The following is a 20716-nucleotide window of genomic DNA, read 5'->3' as shown; positions in this document are numbered from 1 at the left end:
CGGTAGTGGGACATTGTTGGGCCCGCCGCTAGTGTTCCAGTGTGGCACGGGCCGGGGCTGGCTGTGTGGGGCTGCAGTTGATGAGGGGCCAGGCGCTGTTGATAAGGGCGTCGTTGATGAGGCGTTCACTAATTGTTGGTATTAGCAATATTGATCAGATTTAGTTGGATCAAATTAGATCAGACATTCTCATGAGTGAAATTACCTGGCATCGCATCGTTCAGGCTTTTTCTCAAGAATATCTATCTCATTGCGAACGCTGTTCACACTTGACCCCCTGCTCACGTCGCCCCATCATGCGACCTGCGAAACTGCAACAAGCGACCAACAGCATGACTGTCGGCGCTTATACAGGATCTCCTCTCTATTCCAAATCGATCATGTTACTCTCTTATTTTTAATTAATGGAAAAGTTTGCGCCGCAGAATCTACACAGTCACATTCTACAACATCATCACCAAGGCGTGAAACAAAACTTACTCATTCTCAACCCGCGCCACTCCTGCTCTCACCAAGGCCCCGGGTTGATCAGCTGCCACGATGGCTACAAATATCTCCGACGTGCCAATCCCTTCCATTGAGACGCATTTTGAGCCGGGAATAGTTCCCAATGCCGGCCACACACCGGCATTGTCAACAGACGGACCTCCAACCCCACCGACACCTTCAACGTCTTCCACCATAGGGTCGGAGGACCAGAAACCCCCAAGTGGAAGTCGTGAGAGGCCGGACTCCATACCTCGACGGTCTGTGGACGGAGAAGACACTGTTATTGAGGCAATTTCCAACATGCGCCTCTCCCCAGCGGGTGGTGTCTCAGACATGACTGGCCTTGCTGAAGCCCTTGACACGGCTGGGCCGCGATCCCAACGAGCCAACTCATTGACACCTTCCATTGCAGGCGAAGCTCCGGACCCGGAGTCGGCGCGGAATCGGCGGCGTTCGCGTCGCGCCAGCTCGCAACCTGTTCGAGTGCGCCATGAAGTCAGCGATGAGGAGCTTCCAGGTGCAGCACATTCAGCCGAATTTCGACATGCGTTTCAGATCTCGAAGCGCCTCATGGCTGATATGGAAAATATTCTGAGAGGCTCAGCTCTGCACGCCGAAGAAGAATCTACCATACATGGGTTGCATGCGGAGGCTGTCAAACTGGCTGAATTCCAATACCCATCGACCCGGATCGTGGGGTTCGTTGGCGATTCTGGCGTGGGTGAGTTCAGTCATGTCCTGTACCACAGCGTCATCTCATTCGGAAAAAATAGGGAAAAGCAGCCTCCTCAACTCGCTTCTAGACACTCGGGCACTTGCAAGGACTGTATGACATGAATTCGATTGGATGTTAGTACAAAGCTGACCACTCGACCAAATTAGAGCAACAGCGGTGAAGCATGCACCTGCGTTGCCACTGAGTATCATTATCACCCCGAGGAGACCTTCAATATTAAGACGAATCTTTTCACGGTCGAGGAGCTCAGAGACCAGCTGAGATCCATGCTGCGGTGCTATCGCCACTTTCACCTCCATGGCCATGCTATGGAAGCGGACGAAAAGCGCGATCTCGAATTGGGTGCTAAACTCGCCATCGATACGTTTAGGGCCATGTTTCATGGCCGACTACGCAATGAAGACTTTCTCGTCACGGATATGGAAGACACTGTCCTTGAAGTCTTGTCAAGGTGGGCGGAAGAATATAGACCTTCCGAGAGGCTCATGCAGCACTCTGAGCTTTCCCTTCAGGACTGCTCAAAGATGCTAGTGCAGTTGTCTTCGCAGGTTGGGGTCACTTCCCAGCCGGCGGCCTGGCCGTACATCAAAAACATCAAGTAATGCTGTTTCTGCGCCGTTGGCTCTAGCTCGTTTACACTGACGAACAATGCTAGGGTCTACTCCAACGCAACTATCCTGAGCACAGGGCTCATTCTAGTCGACCTACCAGGTAAGCTCCCTGGGAATCCTTGTTGACCAGCGACATGGCGTAGCAAGAGACTCACGCTTGGTGCAACAGGGCTCCGGGACTTGAATGCCGCTCGTCGGATCATCACCGAACGCTATCTAATCCAATGCGACGAGATATTTGCTGTTTGCAACATTGGTCGGGCAGCCACCGACGAGGGAGTCAGCAATGTGTTTGAGCTAGCTCGGCAAGCGCGACTTTCTAATGTCGGCATTGTATGCACACGCTCCGAGGTATGGTGCTGCGGAAGTTTCGTGACAAAACAATCAAAACGCTGATAATCTACAGGATGTTCAAGCCGAAGAGGCCCTCATAGGCTCGACAGGCGATAGGGCGGACAAAATTCGAGAAATGATGGCCGCCATTGCCACCGATGAGAGGGACGCACGCCGTGTGCAGGACGAGTTGGATGTCTTTGGGAATGAGGATCTCTCAGAAGACGAACGGGAGGATTGGATCGAGCTTACGATGAGACAGAACCGCATCAGGTCAGTGGCATACCAGCGCGACATAACATGGCACTTCATGGGTAATTAACCTCGGGACGGCTCCTCGCGTAGACGACGAATGCGAACCCATGAATGGGAGTGAGTATTCCCACCCTCCCCCCTCCACACTAGACTCGACGGGTCCAAAAGATGTTAAGCATCCTACTAACTTGCATCGTCCATTAGTCTGCAAGCTTACCTCATTTCAACCCGCAACGAGTTTGTCTCGCGACAACTGCGAGGCATGTACGGCGGAAACATATCTGACCAGCAGATCAGTGTCTTCTGTGTCAGTAACAACGTATATTGGGATAACAGAGACAGGGAACGGAACACCTTCCTACCACATCTCCAACTCAGTGGGATTCTTGACGCGCGCAGACACTGCATGTCGGTAGTTGCGAGTAGCCAGCGCCGTGCGACTATGCACTACATAAACGACCAGATCCCAGCATTCCTAGCCCAGATCAACCATTGGATTCAGTCGGGTGCGCGATCTGCCAGCCAAGAACGTCGAGAGATGGTTCTCCGTACGCTTGACGAAGTTGAAACACGGATGAGTAACGTAAGACGTTCCAGTTAGGGCAACGATGGACAGATGGGAAACACCCATTAACACAGTATTAAGGCCCTGAATTCGAGGACTAGCTCCATCAATCGTTTCTCGACTGATTCAATGCGACTATTCACCAGTCATGTCTATCAAGGTCAGTGCTCATTGATGTCAACCGACCATCCTTAAGTAGATTGGCTGGTGGCTAACGGTTGGGATTAGCGAGAGACATAACATCTTGGACCCGCTGTGCTACTCGTGCTAGTCTGGTGTGGGAAGGGGTGAGTAATCCACGGCCAGTTCAGGCAACCGCTGCCATACAAGATTGCATTACTAATGTACACGTCAGTGGAGTCCCTGTAAGTCGACATCTGGGCCCTCAAGGGCTACTCTATTCGGGATCAAGGAACACGGCTGAACATCACGAGCAACATACTCGGCATTTTGCCGCAAACACGGAAACTATGTCACGCCTACCGTTGGTCCACATAATTGGAACGAAGAAGCCATCAGTGCCATGGTTTTTGATCTCGAAAATCCATGGCGAGATTTTCGCTCCGCACTCAGCCATATGGATAGGGATGTTCTTGACGCTGTAGATGCACTGATAAACGATCTCATTGAGCGTTTCGGTATGGACCAGCCTGATTAGTGAAATCCGACCATACGCGGGATCTTCACCGTCAAGATCCGATCGCTGAGTAAAACACAGAGACTGATTTTTCGAACAACTTTGACACCCCGACGACTCTGATACAGACTCTATCGACGCAACAGCGGCTACTCACAGATGCCATCGACCACGCTCACGAGAAACTCGAAGAGGACCTGACGTGAGTGCTCCTGAAGCAATAATGTTGACTCTTCCAGTGGGAAAAATACTAAACAGTAAACTCTTTAGTCGTCTTCACGTCGTGGCTCTTTCAGGAATGAGAAGCTCTCTAATCGGGCATTTGATGGAACAACCGTACCAAAGATGCAATCTCGACCGTGGTGAGTCTCTCGACCTGTCAACCGCAGTCTTCATTCGTCAAAAGCACAACGATCCGTACCGCGTATTAACATCTGTGCCCGGTAGGCGGAGGTAGCGATGGCCGGCGGAAAGGTATCATACGGGACGCCCTGGGCGACCAACTTCTGTTCGAGAAATTGATGCGCGAATTCAAAGCTGCATGCAAAGCTCTCTTGGAAGCGGCCCAAGAGAAAATGACCAACGCGAAGGCTGCCTATCTTGCTATTGCACGGTGGAATTTTGATCTTGTGCGCGACGGGAATGCGATTCGAGAGAGTGAGCTGGATCCGCTGCTTCGGAACCGTCTGCAAGAGGCAGTGCGACAAGGTCAGGACACACTTGCCCGAGCTCAAGCTGTGTTCTCCTCTACGTAACCCTAATAGCTGCCCTAGACTGGGTGCCACGTTCGAGCTAAACGGGGCCAGACGAAACGTGAGACTACATTGTCATTCTTATCGAGGCAAAAGGCATTCATCAAGACTATTAGTGTGCTTTAAGTATAGCTATCCGTCAAAATTCAGTGTTTCAATCGATTCAATGCATTGAGCAAGGACGATACATGCTCTTACATATGAGTGCCACGGAGCAGCTCGTGGAGCTACATGTCGCAGTCTTCACCGAGCCATAGCTGGCCCCCCTGGACCTGACAGGCAAACACAGATGTCAACAGGTAGCCGCTCGTGAGTCAGAGCAGAAATTGATGGTGCAAGGCTTAGTTCCTCTGCGCATCAACGATCCTCAGCAAGATTAGCTGGCAATGAGGAGCGGCTCGATAGTCAAGCCCCTTCGGCCGCAGGCACATGGTACAGGTCTGTGAGACGTGGTCAGATTACAGTTCACATAACCATGTAGATTTGAGGACCCCCAAGAGCATCGAGGAACTAAATGTTTCTTAAAAAGGGAAATCCTCTAAAAGCACTGTTCTGAGCGATGATACTTCGCTGCTCGAGAGGCTTTCTAACCACTCGTTCTCCCAAACTTTCCCCTTCTCTGGTGACGGCTCCAGCTTGTCTTGCTCAATCTCACCAGCTGGCACATGTAAGCCCTTCTTTTGCTGTGCCGCAAGTTGCTCAATATAGATTTCCATGTGCTCTTCAAACCAATCGCGGGATTCCTTTTTTCTATTCCTCCGTCGTTCTTCATTTCCCACACGGTTCTCCCAGGCATTTTTAACATAGCCTTGTCTGCGATATGGGAACAAACAGCTGAATCGCTGCCAAGTCCTCACGACTAAGAGAGCTTGTTCAGGCGTCGTGTTGAACCATTCTATATGCCCCTTCTGACATTCCCCACTTATACATTGGGTGGCTCGTCGTTTGTCGCTCCGGAGGGTTAAGTGTACCAGAGTTTCTATCTTGCGTACTGCGCATGGCACGTAGGCCGCGAAATGGACAACCATCTGGAGCGAGCAATCCTTCCTCTGCTTCTTTAGGCGATTTCGGAGGTGTGGATCGTCTTTCGGCGGACCGACACAAGCTGGCTCCAAGTACTTGTTTTCGCAGCGAGCGGGAATCATGGCCGACCCTATGTTGACATGACCAGGCGTGAATTCGTCACTGAAACAGTAAATATAGCCTGCTCGTCGACACTTGGCTGGCTTTGCCAATTGGTAGATAAGATCGGAAGCGTACTTTTTGGTCTTTAATGGCGTGAAACGAAAACCGCCACGTCGAGTGGAAGTCGTTGAAATGCTTGGCTCTGGATACTTGATATCCTCAAGGCTTTGCACGAAATATTCGCCAAGCTTCAGATCCAAGTTTGTTGGTCTGTCAATCCCGATTTCACACTCGGTCTTGACTGGTTTCTGCCCCGGGGCCAGTGGTTGGTCACCTAGAGGCAAATCCTTCTGTGCAGACAACAGCCGGGCTCCGCATGCTCTCTCGAACCTCGAGAGCCGAATTTCCCCATTCAACCCTGAGTAGGGGGGGAGTTGCGCTACCTGTGGTCGTTGAGAGATTTCTGTACCTTGGTATGTTTCGCAGGATCCCGAGACCTTCTTCTTAGAGTCGGTCTCGTTGTGCCGTACAGTATCGATGAGTGCAGTATTTTGGCTGACCGTGTCATTGTTGTGTGTTGTCGGAGTCTTTTCGTCAACGTCCACTACATCAGGATCAGGCTCGATCAGCTGAGCGTGAGAAGTCGTTTTCTTCGCCCGGCCAAAGTTTGGCGCTGGCACAGGGCCAAGCTCGCGGCTGGATCGGGTGCTCTTCCTGTGAAGGGGACTTTCTTGCTCGACTGCCCGACGAGCTTTCGAGAAATAATGCGATACCTCCGTCCCAATGTCACTATCGCCCGTCATCGGCGTGGAACCTGAAGATGTCGGGCTGAAGACAGAGCCAGTTTCTGAAGCGTCCGACTCTGGTGACAAAGGCTCTCGAGGCTTTCCGTATGGCGAACTATCCTTTGCCTTTCGCCTAGGCGGACGTCTCACAGGGGTGATACAGGAGGGTGTCGGTTGCGCTGGGGAGAGACTCCGACGAGCCGCTGTCCGAGAAGATTCGGCGCCCAGCATTGAATTATCCAGGCACTCCGAAGCCGTCGAAGTGGGCATTGGCTCAACTGTGAGTTGCGGTCAGAAATCTCACAAATCTTCTAACAGTTACACCTTTGTCTTATTTTTCGGACTCGGTTCTCGTACAATGAAACGCACTTTGGGACATTGTGATGTGATGCTGTCTTGTTCGATCATGCAGTGGCACGCCTTTTGATCCTCATCGACGACCTCAACTCCGTCATTGGGAGTACCAAGGACATCGACTCGATTGAAAGAGGAGATATATCCAACCTCATTCCCAGAATCGAGTAGTCTGTTAACGAGGTCGGAAAGCAAATCTATCTCAGAAGCCACATCTTTCTCATTGGCTTCCTCGTGAGCAGGCTGTTCTTTCGAACTCGTATCTTGGCTGTCGATACTAGAGACAGATTCCGCGATTAGATTGATTCCAAGCTTGTCCTCAGCAATGGCCCTTAAATCGAGACAAATCTCATGTTGCTCTTCAGGCGTACCATCTAGGCCGGCATTCTTCATAGCAGAGTATTGTGCGGTACTGGATTTTTGAAGAGACTCGCAACTCTCCAATCCTTGACTGTCAGCCGGCTGCCAAGTCTCAATGTTACGATGTGTTGGTGATGAACACAAACGTGCATATCACATTGCGCGTGCATGTCAATGCTGAGACGGGTGAGACCTTATGTGCAGAAGCCTGCAGAACGTGTGCTACGAAATCAGCCTCGGTCTATCTGTCAGCCTTGCGACTCCTTTTGCGTACAAGTTGCCTCCTTGGAAGTTTCACCCCTCCCGTTCTGCGCGGGTTTAATAGACAAGCTCACAGCTAAGGAATCTGGGCATAAAAAAACCTTAGTCACGCAACGAAACCCCTTCTAGCATTACTCCGAACCGGAATTATACCGAAATCATGAAAATTATCCAGGCGACGCAATCCAGCGATTTCCTCTTGACTTGCGCTAACCACATGACGGTCGATTCTAATTATGGTGGTCTCAGGAAGCTTTGGAAAAAGAATGCACGGAACTTTCTTAGAGCAAGATGCGAACTATAGGGTGCTTCAACCTCAATTAGGAAAGACATACATCTATTGAGATTCAGCACCGGGCATCAAGAGTTATTTTCTTGCAATCCACCTTTGTTCACAATCGCATCGAGTGTATCGCTCGGCTGCCCAGCTCCGATCACAGGAGCCGTATAGAAATCATATCGACCTAGTCCAGCAACAACATGAACAACTCGCGTTCAGTGTCAAAATGCTACGTCTGTGGGAATCAGGGCTTCCTAGGCGGGCGGGATCTCCTGCTTCACTGCATCTCTACTCGAATGTGGAAGGAGCTCCAGTTGAAGATCACATCAAGTACCTCATAGAGTCAAGATTTGTGGTCAGATTCATAATCGGATGGAAGTACAGGGGCATTCAATGTTCACCCAGGACAACATCGACTCCCCCCACGCGCATGTGTATGCTCCTTGCAGCATAGCCACACTGTGTCAGCGTTACATTGCCTTATGCAGTTGGTTCGATGCTGCTATTTTGCGCAGCCACCTTGCTTGAGACGTCCGAGAACACACGGGCCGATTCGCCTGTCTTGGACAGAAAATACAAGTAGAGATTGAGAATCAAAACTATGGATGGGTATCGAACGCTCGCCATATCGCATGAATCACATCAGACATTACCTCATGTCATGTACATTCGTTAGACGTCCCAGCTCCTCCCGTAACACACGCACGCGCCGCAGGTTAATAATTAATAAGAATGGTGTTCAAACACGCCGCCGACGTCCCGTATCTTAGGCGGCGACAGCTTCCACGGGCGCACCACCATCCGTGTCCTGGGGCGCGTCGGTAGGCTCCTTGGCCTTCCCATTTGTCGCCTTGGCGGCCTCGAGCTCAATGGCCTTGATCTTGGCCTCGAGAGCCTCCACCTTCTCGGCGAGGGCCTTCTTCTCCTTCTCGGCCTCCGCGGCCTTGTTGGCCTGGACTTGGAGGTCGGCGACCTTTGACTCGAGGTCCTTGTTGTCCTGGGAGTGGAGTTAGCACACGAGGTCGTAGAATGCGATGGGAACTTACGCTCAGAGCCTTTGATGCCTTGGACTCGGCGTCCTCGACCTTCTTCGTGGCAGCGGCAGCCTTGGACTCAGCATCCTCAGCCTTTTTGGTGGCAGCGGCAGTCTTCGACTCGGCCTCCTTGGTCTTCTCAGCAGCCTTGGACTCGGCCTCCTCGGCCTTCTTGCTCGACGCGGCAGCCTTGGCTTCAGCCTCCTCGACCTTTTTGGTGGCAGCAGTAGCCACGGACTCGGCCTGGCTAACCTTCTTCGACGCATCAGCGGCCTTGGCCTCGGCCTCGTCGACCTTTTTGCTTGCATCGGCAGCCTTCGTTTCAGCCTCCCCAATCTTCTTCGAAGCTTCCGCAGCCTTGGCCTCGGCATCCTCAGCCTTTTTGGTGGCAGCGGCAGCCTTGGCTTCAGCCTCGTCGACCTTCTTGGTGGCAGCGGCAGCCATTGACTCGGCCTCGGTAAGCTTCTTCGACGCGTCGGCGGCCTTGGACACAGCCTCCTCAACCTTTTTGCTAGCCTCGGCGGCCTTGGCCTCTGCCGCCTCGACCTTCTTGCTAGCATCAGTAGCCTTTGCCTCTGCCGCCTCGACCTTCTTGGAAGCATCAGCAGCCTTGGCTTCAGCCTCCTCAACCTTCTTACTGACAGCGGCCGCCTTGGCCTCAGCGTCCTCCGTCTTCTTGGACGCATCAGCCGCATTGGCCTCCGACGCCTCCTGTGCCTTTTTCAACGCCGCCAACTCGTCGGTAGCGACCTGGAGCTTACTCTCCGCCTCCTTGAGCTGCTTGGTAGCGTCGGCAGCCTTGGCCGCAGACTCCTCGACCTTCTTGGAAGCCTCAGTCGACTTGGTCTTTTCCTCATCATGGGCCTTCTTCAGAGCCTCAACTTCCGCGGTGGCAGCCGTGAGCTTCTTCTCCGCGTCTTGGGCCTTGGAGCTGGACTCGGCCAATGTAGTCTTGGCCTCCTCCTGAGCCTTCTTGAGCGACTCATTCTCCTCTGTAAGGGACTTCTTGCCAGCCTCGAGCGAGTCGGTCTTGGCGGTGGCCTCCTTTAGCTGCGCGGCGTGGTCTGCCTCCATCATCTTCTGGGCCTCCTCGAGCTGGGCGACCTGCTTCTTGGCGTCGGCAATGCTGGCCTCGAGCTTGCTGTTGAGTTCTTGCGCGTTCTTCAGCTGCTCCTGGGCAGCGCTCGCCTCCTTTGACGCAGAGGCACTCGAGGCCTCGAGGCTGTCGTGCTTTGCCTTCCACTCGTCAATCTCCTTCTTGGCGGCAGTCTGCGCAGTCTGCAGCTCGGCAATGGTCTTGTTGAGATCAGCAAGCTTGGCGTCCGAGTCCGCCTTGAGCTTGTCGTTTGTCTCGGACAGGGTGCGGCCCTTGTCCTCGGCGTCGGTGGTAGCCTTCTTCTGGGCCTCGAGGGCCTTGCTGGCGGCAGCCATGTCGCCGTCCAGCTTTGAGAAGGCCTCCTGCAGCTCGGCGCGCTTCTTGTCGGTCTCGGCGGCCTGGGCCTTGAGGGTCTCAATCTCCTTCTTCCATGATGCCTCGAGAGAAGCGCGTTCCTCCGTCGCCTTGGCCAGCTGAGTCTTGAGGTCGGCGATCTGGGAGTTGAGGCCGGCGCTGTCACTCTCGGCCTTGGACAGCTGCTGCTTGAGCTGTGCGACCTCGTCTGCCAAGCCCTTGCTCTCCTCGGCCGCCTTTTGCAGGCGAGCGTTCAGAGACGCGAGCTCGGCCTGGGAGGCGGTACCCTCGGAGCCGCTGGCCTCGAGCTGGCGGTTGAGCTCGTCAATCTTCTTGCGCAAGTCATTGGCCTCTTCAGATGTTGTGTTGAACTCCTTCTCCTTCTTGGCGAGATCGCCCTCGAGCACGCTGATGGTCTCTGTCTTGTCGGCGATTTGCTTCTCGAGAGCCTGCTTGTCGGCCTCGGTGAAGGCGGATGGCTGAGAGACGAAAGCACCCATGCTGACGTGGAGCGAGAGGGCAGCGTGGATAGATTAGAGGGGAGGAGGGGTGGTTGACAAGGTCAGACAGAGATTTGAGGGTGGATGAGGATGTTAATTAGGACGTCGCAGCGTACGGACGGAAGGTGCAGCTGGGGAGAACAACAAATACCTATGAGCCGAGGTGTCGTCAGGGTCGAGAAATTTTGAGCAGGAAGACTGGAGACTGGAGACTGGAGACTGGATGGATGGATGACCCGATTGACCGCCAAGGCCCCCATTTGCCAGGGTCTACACGCACCGCACTCCACAGTGGGCAGTATGTGTGCGCTGTTGGCACGGTAGCGAGAGATGCGGTGAGTTGAGGTTAGTCGTGAGAGATGTGACTGCCCCACCGAGGCGCCAAGCATGAGATGTCAATCTCAGCAGCATGAACTTGTGAGGGCTATGAACGGTGAGCCCTGTCCATTCACGGGTTCAACGAGCTCCGAATTCAGTCAAACGCATCGCAGTCTGTGTGCCACGGGCAGCGCATGACCTCATTCTCCTAGGGTGGGCTGATTTTGTAGGTTCTTTGGGCAGCCGTTGTGCTCCGCCGCCCCTCTATACCGACTCGTGCGCGCCCAACCAGAACCTTGAGTGTGATGGTGACGGTGCAGGTGGGAATTTGGTTGCAGGCTACCCTACGTGCAGCAGTGGACTGACTTGCAATGCAGATAACATCTTATCTTCAAGGTAATGGTGATAAATCTGATGACAATGTCCTGAATTGCCATTTTGCGGAAACAATTCATGTTGTTTATCGCCCAAGAGCTAATAGTGACCTGTGTTGAGTTGTAGCTTGCTAGGCGTTGACTGGTGCCAACAACCAATCGTGAAAAGAACGTGCTGGAAATTATAGCATACTGGGCGGGCGCATTCACCCGGGCCTTCCAGACCACCTATGAGCATGGAAATGTTTATCTTCCGCCAACATTACCATCCACAAAACATGCAACTTCCTCTACGATACTCCACCTTGAACACCCAGCAGTACTTATCGCCAGCGACGACATCCTCCGTAACGTCAATCCACAGCTGGCCATCGTTTCCCATCCCCACTCCAAGTCAAACTCACCTCGCATGCCCAGTGCGGCGACTTGATCTCCCATTATCACAGGAACCCGAGACTCAACTTCGAGAAGTCCCACCGCGGGCTTCGCCAGGCTCAGGACACAAAATGCTTCGTTGCGTTGTGTGAAGCGCAAGTCTCTGCCCCCCGTCGTCTCCTGGGGCGCGACGTACCAATGAGTTGCATTGTGTATGGCTTCACTATGCGCATGAATCTAGGCACCCGCCTCCCTCAGTTTCGTCGCCATAATGTTGTGAATCGCACCATCAGCCTTGGGGGCCGATATTCAGCAGAATATTGCCATTCTTATTTGTCATATCTACCAAATTATGGATCACGGTCGTCGCAATCATAATCTCCTCATCCTTGGTCACCCGGTTGAAGATAGCTATACGGATCCATGCTCTGGTTGCTCTCCCATTTGCGTCGCTGCGGGACGTTGAACGTCGCGTACTCGGGCTTGTCGAAATTCAACGCCCACGGGCTGCCGCAGCGGTCGTTGATGGTCACCTGCCGCCCCTGTCTTCGTGCCCAGTTGCACAAGGCGGTAACACGTCTGTGCCGTTGTTGTACGCGAACCTTTCCATCTGCGGGACCATCAGGTCGTCGATGAAGTCACCGATCGGCAGGCGACCAGTGTAGGGCTCCTCGAGTCCCGTGTGCGGGTTCCTGGCAATGATGCCTGGATGCGATGTCGGTGCTGTACCACCAGAGCCGCTCGGCGTACCTCTCAAAAGGCATCGAATGGCCTCATGACGGCACGGAATACGGACCTCAGTGGATGAAGATGCCATATTTGGCACCGTCGTACCAGCTGGGCGCCTCATTGCTGACCAGGCTTTGAGTCCGCCGTCCATTCTTCCAGACCGAAAGGGATGTCACTCATGGTCTGCGAGGCTGAGAGACCTCTGGCCCGCTCCTATGAACGGTCGCGTTACCGGTCGATCTTCCGTCATCAGCAACATGAATTCGCTTCTGGTCGCCAGGGCAGAACCTCTTCACAATGGCAGGCTCTGTCGTATTGACCCCGTCCGCTTCGATTGGAACCTCAGTGCCAGACGCGCACGCTGTGCCAGCATGATGGGCCACAATTTTCACGATTTGTTTGCCATTTGCGTCGAGGCTCTGGCTAGGTCTGACAGTCTGAACCTCAATGCTGGGTTGATCGGCATCCCACAGAGACAGGGAGAATAAGTGCAGACGACCCGATGTTGAATCCGTCGTATTGGGCAGTCTCATGCCGCTGAGCGTTTTCCCACTCTCGACATGGGCATATCGCTCGTGGATGTGCGAGACATTGTGGCTGATGTCGTTGTGGGTGAAGAAATAGGGGCAGCTGATCTCGCCCCCCCCCCGATATGCACTCTTGCCCGAGTATAGTGGGATTACAAATGTCCCGCCAATTCAATTCAAGGCGTATTCATTCTAGTGATCTGGGATAATCCAGCTTCTGGGTTGATTGGTCATCCTGAGGCTTAGGTCGCAGCCCATAGTCGCTGACGTCTGACATTGCTCGTTACGCATCCGCCGAGTCGGTTGAACGATAGCCCGGTGCAGATGAACAGACCAGTACACAGACCAGCTCAGAAGTACTTAAGTATTCGGTAAAGCGAGAGCTATTGGTAACATGATCATTCACAATTATCAGGCCATGGCAACTCTAAGTATTTCGTACTTTACGGTGAGTTCTCGCGTATCACTCAGTCCGCGCTGTTCTTTGTAGTTCCTCGCATAAGCGGTGCACAGGCCTAATCATTAATCTCACCTCTTTCTAGGTACCGGTGGCTTTATGCATGGCATTAGGTGTCCGCACGTACCCACCCCATCTTGTCTAAGCCGGGCCAAAGGTTACTGGATCGCAACAAGCCGAGGGACTTTATTAAAGTACTAAAAAAAGCTAATCTTGACGAAAATATGAGACCGAAAGGCTAAGTCAATTGCGATATCTAATACGGGTTATTAATAATATAAGGGCTAGGTTCGGGGTCGCTTATTACGCGCGGAAGGGTGCGCGGCGAACTGGTTCGAGGCGCTGCCGGTCTTCGTAGTAGCGGTAACTATAGGTAATTCTGCCGGCGTGTCTCCCCTAGTAATGAATTGGCTTTCTATCGGATAATTAGTCAGCCGTTTGCTCTACACATATATATATGTGATTTGGCAAGCCAACGAGGTATTGGATCCAAATGACGCCCCAGCTCGCTTTAAAGTTTGGGCTGTCGGTGCGACGCTGGCAATGTGTATGTTTATCCTCGCTGGAAGCCAGGCTTAAGGTAGTCTTATAGTCTTAGCCAAAAAGTGTTTATTAAAATACACCTAAATGGGAACAGAATCGTGTGTAGGAGAGTCGTCTCGGGGTAGGATTTGCCTCAGTCTTCTCTGTTGTCGACTACCCTCGAGGCTGGCCAGAGAGCCTCATATCACTGCTTCCAGCCGTGAGCAGCCCAAGTTTGAGAGTTCCCATACATGTTTCTGGGTAAATTAATCCATGTTCTCTTCCAGAGACTGGGCGCTTTGGTCAGTTTGTGTCCGAGGCTCAGCATCAGGTCATTTAGTCCAGAGGCTACCAGATCCCACGTCCCTATTACCATCTGCGTCCCCTGGGGTTTGTTCCTTTACTTCACCTGTCGGCAATTGAGATCACTTTTTTTCTAAGTTTCCTTCCAACAAAGATCGCAACGCACCGATAGATGAATGTTCAATTGAGTATGGAGGTGAAGCGCAAGGTGCGGCCCCCCCCCCTCCACACCCTCTTCCTCCTCCTGAGGGCTCCCATCCGAATGCCACTCCTCAGCAAACTGGGTGACGCGCGTGCGGACACTCGAGCACACCATATGTATTCATAATCTCGTTGTCTGCCTCATTGTCAGTCACTCATGTTACCCCGAAAACAAGACTCGACACTCACGGGTGTTGACCTCACGCCACCCCCCCTGGCAGTAGCAGCGCACCCACGCCACATCAGCAGGCCAGATATCGCCCGGCTTCATGACGATGCTGCATTCGCGGCACAGGTCGGGCAAGTGCCCGTCACCAATGGTCTGTGCACTTGGTTAGCGATAGCTCTAAGTAGAGTAGGACAGCGTGCGTGGCTAGGCTTACGATGAGCTCCTCGTTATAGTATGTGTAGCAATCTTTGATATCGAGGCTGGCGTCGTTGGAGCTCCCGTTTCCGTCGTCGCAGTGGGCGGTAATGACGCCAGTGCCGGTGATGTTGATGTCATTGCAGGTCGCCTCGAATCCTGCGCGGACGCAAGCAGCCAGCGAAAGCAGGGACACCGGGACGGAGACTGACAGCTTCATGATGGCTGGGATAGTATGGCACGAGTAGTGAACGATCCTCTCGGAAAGTAGATGTACGAGTCCCGATAGCATGAAAGGCATGCGATAAGATGATTTATATACCTGATCGAAACATGCCGCATTCGACCTCGGACACTCCCTCGGTGTTCCTCCGCACAGCCGGATCAGGGTCACCGTGGGGTTTAGACACGCTCGTCGCAGCTTGGCTCCCGAAATAGCCGCGCGGTCGGCTGCTCTTCGCCGACCGCATATGGACCTGTGTTACTATTTCATGCAAGTCGCCCTATCAGCCTCGGCGTAAGCACAGGATGAGTCCAGGGTCCCGATCCTACGGCCAGATACTGAGATTGGTAAGGAGGAGCGTTCATGCGGGGAAGAAGGATTATGTATATTCTCCATATGTCAGCAATGACAAAGTGTCAGTGGTCGGCGAAACATAGCTGTCATTGAATTCATGATCCTTCCCAGGGTGGCTGTGGGATTGAGGGGCGTTGATGCAATTTGTCGATGTAGTCCTGCGACCTGCGGCACGTACCTTTTCCAGTGCCACTAGATCGATTGATTTCAGACATACTAGACTAACTCTGTGTCCTGTTTCGTTCATTCATCACATCGAATAAGCCGCTTCGGAGCAGCCACACCCCTGCCCAGCAACACTCGTGACAGATGGCGCATGACAGGTTGCCTCGCTCGTGAAGCCCGGCAGCGGCTCCGTAGTGACGTCCCCTCGACGACCTCGACAATGACCAGTACCGGGATGATCTGTCCCGTGCTGAGCAAGAACCTGCGGTGGCCCAGGACTCTCAGCAGACTTCTAATTTCTCCCCAGTGGCTTGACACACTGATCCACGTCGCATCGTCCTCCGCAAAGACGTCGTCCAGCACGGATTGGCTGTGTCAGTCCTGGTGCGGTCGGATCTTGTTCTCGCTCACGTCGCCGCGCCATAGCTTGTGCTTCTCGGTGAAGCCATCCTCGAAGTGGAGCGCCGGAATAGCGGCGGGGAGATGCGACTTGGCTAGACCCCCGATCGCAGGTGTGGGTGCTGATGCCCTCGTGGAAGAAATCCTTGAAGACAGGATCAGAGGGCCTGGTCTCGGGCAGATTTATGTCCGCAAAGCTTCAGTTCGCAGTTATGGTGCAGCCCACCAGCGGGGAGGTGCAGTACGACTCAAAGTACGGCAGTCCATGGTCGGCAAAGTGCGACTGGAAGAATGCGTTGGCCTCGAGGGCCTCGTGCAAGCCGGCTGGGGTAAGGAGGGGATCCGGCCAGACCGCTGTGCCGTTGCCGTCGAGGACGGACCAGTAGCACTGCGTATGTCAGCATGATTCCTGGACCGCGAGCAACAGGAATAACACATGGAGTCATTACTCACGTTTTATGCCGGGGTGCCATGGAAGGACTCGGTAGCATTGTGCCAACCCTGACCGTGGCGACCCATGACCTTGTACCGGACGTCGCCTTTGTTGCGGCAATTGCGGTTCAACTACGCCACCCATCGGGCGAAGCGCTCCCACTGAGGTGTATCGCCAGAGACATCGTTGTCGGTAGGGTAAGTCCTGTTGAGCAAATCAAGGTTGCTCGAAGCCTTGAGTCGAAAGCGCCACAGTAATCTTGGATTTTCTCATATCATGTGGAGTCCGGGTGAACCCACATAGTCAAACGTTCCAGGAGCCGTGTCAGCCTCGTCTCGGTGGGAATACCGCTGGATTGTGGTGTGCTTGATGCTCTTCCCATGCGCTTCAGGCTATGACGCTCTGACGGTGGCGGGGAGGCAAGCTAGCGAGAGCAGTTGGGAGACCTTCATGTCTGAGTTAGAAGTTGTGGAGATGACGGTCGCAGCTCATGAAAGGGGACGGTGGCCTCCTCCTCTTATGTACATCCAACGTACCCGTACATATGACCGGCTGCCGGCATCGCGAGCTCTAAGTTTGCGGCCGGTGCGGATGGTTGGGGAGCGAATAAAGCGAGAACATGTCTGATATTTGCGATCAACAGACGCTCGGAATCTATCGCGACTTTATATTTGAATCTTTCAAGGTCGACTCGGCAAGATTATGATCTTCGGAGGATATGATGTCGACTATAGGGCACTACCAGAAGGCGTCGAGGCTGCAAGGAAATGATTTTGGCAGTGTCTTTCTTGGCTTCATGTCGCACGCTGAGTTCCATGTCCAATTTAAAGAGAGGCCTGATTGACCTGGGCCACCTGACTCACCCCTGTCAGGCCAGGCTGTCACGGCAGAAGTGAGCGAGAATTCACAACAAAACCGTTCCCTCATGAAGATAGTCGCCATGCCCGCCGTCGGACCCAAGATGTTCTCGCCAGTGTCCATCCCGCGCAGCATCAATTGCCGCTTGACATTTCGCATCACTGGGATGTCGCATCGCGGTCCAGAACCCTTGGCTTCACTCCTCAACACGCGGTGCCCATCCCGAGACGCTCGAAATCCTCCTTCGACAGGCGTATCCTATCACCGGGCCCTCAATACGTCCTCGCAATGGCGGTCGGCTTCGCAGACAGCAGACAAGGAAAAGTACTGCGAACCATCGGTTGAGCGTAACATCGAACATTGCGGCTACGAAAAATGGGGCTTCATCATCTACCGGACAACATACGACGAAGTATCGGCCCGCCCCTGGGAGGCGTTCAAGGACCGCGTACTGCGCGACGTGCGCCGCTCCATTCTCGAGTCTGACACCCCAGAGATCCTAGACAACATGGACTTTGTCTTCGTCGAGGACCCGGCCCTAGAAGGCGCCTCTGTCGGGAGCCTGCAGCGCCGCTTCCGAGCCTGGGTCCGGGAGGAAAACATGGTGCCTTATTTCATAGACGAGGAAAAAAATGAGAGAGTGTACGAGCCGCGCGGAGCGCGGCACGAGTTCTTCATCGTCGTGGACGACACCGCGCTGCATGGCTCCCACGTCAGTCTTGTGTGCGGCTTTCCCGAGGACAGCGAGGAGGAGGGTCGCGAGCACGATAAGATCTGGCACCACGTCATCGGAACCAAGCTATACGACAAGCTGGGCGACATCCACGCCCCTTGGACAGGGGACTATTACAGGTGTTTGTCGACATACATGAGAGCTCAGGGCTATTGACATGGCGGCCGAAATCGCGGGGACATGAGGCTGTAGCATGGCCCTTCACACACGTATTTACAGCATGACATGATACGGCCCGCTGCTGAGCCCCATAATCTCCAACCAAGCCTCGGGAGCACAATGCTTCTCCGCCGCGCCTTTCGCGGCCGCGTCAACGACGGTGTTGAGCTCCCGTGAGATATGCCACAGAGCAATGTTCAACCCGCTTTCGTGAGCCCGCACCGCCTCGCCGAGTAAAGCCTCCCACAGATCCCTATTCTTGACTTCAGCCTTCCCAGGCTGCGATGTCCGCCATCCATTCCTCACCCATGTCCTGCACAAAGCCGTGCACCTTCGACGGCAGTAGGAGGAGTCCGTGGAGATGACAAAAGTCTTGAAACCCTCTTCAGCCCAAATGGCGCAAGCGCAGGGCAGCGATAATGGCGCGGAGCTCGGCACGGTTGCTGGTCTGCTCACGAATCGAGTCATCGAATGGACCTCTCATCTTAAGCCCGTGGCTGGCCACGGCACACTCGCCAGTGGGAAAAAAAAGCCATAATGGACGGCCCAGCCAGCCTTGGGATCGATCTGGCCGTTGTTGAGACACGCGCCATCAGTGAAGATGATACCAATCGATGGATCGTCGCGGTGGGTCATTCTGTTCGCATGAGTCAGCCAGTGGCCTCGCACGCAGTGTCACTACTGATCTCGTGAACTTAACCCATAGCCTCCTTCCGGAGAAGACTTCCGCAGGGATGGCATCAGGCTCGGGTGGGTTGAGCTTTGAGAAGAACGCCTTTCCTGTGTCCTTGCGGAGCAACGTGTAACTACACGGTTCCAACGGGCATGAGTGGAGTATCAGGAGGATCAGAAGGCGGTGGGCGAGACTGCTCGCATTCTTCCGATGCAAGGTCGCCTTCAGAGGCCCAGAAGGAGTCCGCGTCCTAGTCGTACTCGTTCATAAAGTCGTACGACGTGCAGCACTTTCCACACGTAACGAGGCCGCAGGGTCCGCAGACGACACGACCATCCGGCAGCTCGCAGGGACCCTCTTCATTATCGCTACTGCTTGGGCCGAGGGGAATGAGGCCCTGTGCGCGGTAGTAACCGAGAGGTATTCTAAGAGGCTGCTATGGTTGACTTAGAAGCGCCTTCGAAGGGGAGAGCCAAGTAAGAGAGGAGGAGAAGAGTATTTATAGGTTAAGCGAGCCTCGGGTACTCGGATCAGAGGCGAGGCAGCTCCAAGATTGGAGCCACTTATTGCGCAACGGCAAGAAGTTGTCCATTCAAGTAACGTTTTATGACGCAGAGACCTGATGCACCTCTAAGAAACAAGCGAACATTGTTCTCAATTCGACCATGAAAGAAACGCTCAACGGGGAAGAGTGAGTAAGGTGAGAGGTTTCACGCACGCGAAGATGGTGCGAATCTTTCGTGGGGCTACGCTAGGGGCATAATGTGAGTGGAGATGGCTACTTTAAGCATTGATACAGTTTTTCCTTGCAGCACAAGGGTGTGCCTCATGAATTAGGTGCGCTTTGGCCAAGCCTCTGGTGGCTTATTGTGGCTCAGCGCAGGACATGCCTCAAGGCGCACCAACCCCCGCGGAATTCAGCTCTACGAAGCTGGTGGGGATACTCGCAACGAGTGAGGGATCAAAAAGACACGTAAGCGTGCGGGTGCTGGGAACCTGCCTCTTCCATCTCTTCCATTTCTATTCACTTTGATGATTCCTGTGTTAATCAAGACAACACTATCACAACCCAACACCATGTCTAAGTCAGAGACAGAACCGGTATCTGATTTGGAATCGGACTCGCAACAGATTGTCCGCATGAGTGCCCACCCAGTCCCAGAGCATCCTCCCCCACCAGGTCCCCAACGTGACCAATGGGCGGGATGGAGGGCATGGGACCGGTATTGCAGCATCAGAGCACAGTATGAGCATGTTGATGTGCTGAATCAACTAATCATGCCTGTTCTACAGCACTACTATGGACTAGACGAATCGTATCCTGGTTATATCGGTAGGTTAATGTGTACATATACCTATCTATGTATATGTATATTTCTCTTAGGCGTACGTTTTCAGGACTAAGCTATATTGCAGAAATGCCTGAGATGTGCTTCCCAAATCCACCAGACTACACAAATTACGACTACGACAAACTTCATGAATACCTTAGGGAATGCTACTCCAAGACCCTTGAGATAGCTTTGCCAAACAGTACGCATATGAACAACAAAGAGCGTCGTACTAGACAGACCACCCTAGGGCGCTATTTGTCCATGTATCAACCTCTTCAGATCTCTACATCGGCTGCGACCGTCAGGTTATTGGAGGTCCTCCCAGCTGTCGCTGAGGATGAAGCAGTACATACAAGGCTGTTCATGACAGACCTGGACGCGGCTACTGTAGATTACGAGGCGCTTTCCTACACTTGGGGGAAGCACGCTACCTCGGGTCACAAGCAATCCATCTACGTGAATGGCTTCAAGACGAACATCACTTACAACCTGTTCAGCGCCCTCTCGTCACTTCGACAACCTTCTAAGAGCCGCGTCTTATGGGTTGACTCGGTCTGCATAAATCAGGCCGACTTACAGGAGCGGCAACATCAGGTCCAGCTCATGGCTCGAATATACACTGGCGCAAAGAAAGTTGTCATATATCTTGGCGCAGCTACTTCCGCGTCGGATACAGTTATGAGAACTC

General features: G+C 53.5%; 7 protein-coding genes across 7 annotated transcripts; 2 read left to right on the top strand and 5 right to left on the bottom strand.

Annotated features, from left to right (window-relative positions):
• Positions 1-789: 789 nt before the first annotated feature.
• Positions 790-2491, top strand: J7T54_000555 (uncharacterized protein; the record flags this gene model as incomplete). Its single annotated transcript, XM_051510395.1, has 6 exons — positions 790-1210; positions 1263-1315; positions 1372-1676; positions 1881-1936; positions 2006-2169; positions 2243-2491. The coding sequence occupies 6 exons, from the start codon at positions 790-792 to the stop codon at positions 2489-2491; spliced, it is 1248 nt and encodes a 415-aa protein (XP_051358702.1).
• A 5818-nt stretch (positions 2492-8309) lies between these two features.
• On the bottom strand, positions 8310-10527 carry J7T54_000554 (uncharacterized protein; the record flags this gene model as incomplete). The annotated part of the gene is made up of 2 exons (XM_051510394.1): positions 8310-8540; positions 8590-10527. 2 exons carry the CDS (start codon positions 10525-10527, stop codon positions 8310-8312), a joined length of 2169 nt encoding a protein of 722 aa, XP_051358701.1.
• Positions 10528-11977: 1450 nt separating this feature from the next.
• Positions 11978-12503, bottom strand: J7T54_000553 (putative tissue alpha-l-fucosidase protein; the record flags this gene model as incomplete). The annotated part of the gene is made up of 3 exons (XM_051510393.1): positions 11978-12140; positions 12197-12299; positions 12452-12503. 3 exons carry the CDS (start codon positions 12501-12503, stop codon positions 11978-11980), a joined length of 318 nt encoding a protein of 105 aa, XP_051358700.1.
• A 1901-nt stretch (positions 12504-14404) lies between these two features.
• Positions 14405-14917, bottom strand: J7T54_000552 (CVNH domain-containing protein; the record flags this gene model as incomplete). The annotated part of the gene is made up of 3 exons (XM_051510392.1): positions 14405-14469; positions 14523-14655; positions 14717-14917. The coding sequence occupies 3 exons, from the start codon at positions 14915-14917 to the stop codon at positions 14405-14407; spliced, it is 399 nt and encodes a 132-aa protein (XP_051358699.1).
• An 897-nt stretch (positions 14918-15814) lies between these two features.
• On the bottom strand, positions 15815-16723 carry J7T54_000551 (Phosphomutase-like protein 3; the record flags this gene model as incomplete). Its single annotated transcript, XM_051510391.1, has 4 exons — positions 15815-15928; positions 16065-16226; positions 16571-16663; positions 16718-16723. 4 exons carry the CDS (start codon positions 16721-16723, stop codon positions 15815-15817), a joined length of 375 nt encoding a protein of 124 aa, XP_051358698.1.
• A 473-nt stretch (positions 16724-17196) lies between these two features.
• J7T54_000550 (uncharacterized protein) lies at positions 17197-18018 on the top strand (the record flags this gene model as incomplete). The annotated part of the gene is made up of 1 exon (XM_051510389.1): positions 17197-18018. One exon carries the CDS (start codon positions 17197-17199, stop codon positions 18016-18018), a length of 822 nt encoding a protein of 273 aa, XP_051358697.1.
• A 57-nt stretch (positions 18019-18075) lies between these two features.
• On the bottom strand, positions 18076-18657 carry J7T54_000549 (uncharacterized protein; the record flags this gene model as incomplete). The annotated part of the gene is made up of 2 exons (XM_051510388.1): positions 18076-18300; positions 18565-18657. The coding sequence occupies 2 exons, from the start codon at positions 18655-18657 to the stop codon at positions 18076-18078; spliced, it is 318 nt and encodes a 105-aa protein (XP_051358696.1).
• Between the last annotated feature and the right edge of the window lie 2059 nt (positions 18658-20716).

Source organism: Emericellopsis cladophorae (assembly GCF_022114955.1).
Source record: "Emericellopsis cladophorae strain MUM 19.33 chromosome Unknown NODE_96_length_45715_cov_117_087296, whole genome shotgun sequence".
Classification (NCBI taxonomy): Eukaryota; Fungi; Ascomycota; class Sordariomycetes; order Hypocreales; family Bionectriaceae; genus Emericellopsis; species Emericellopsis cladophorae.
Note: the sequence above shows the minus strand (reverse complement) of the source record. Positions and strands in the feature narration are given on the sequence as shown.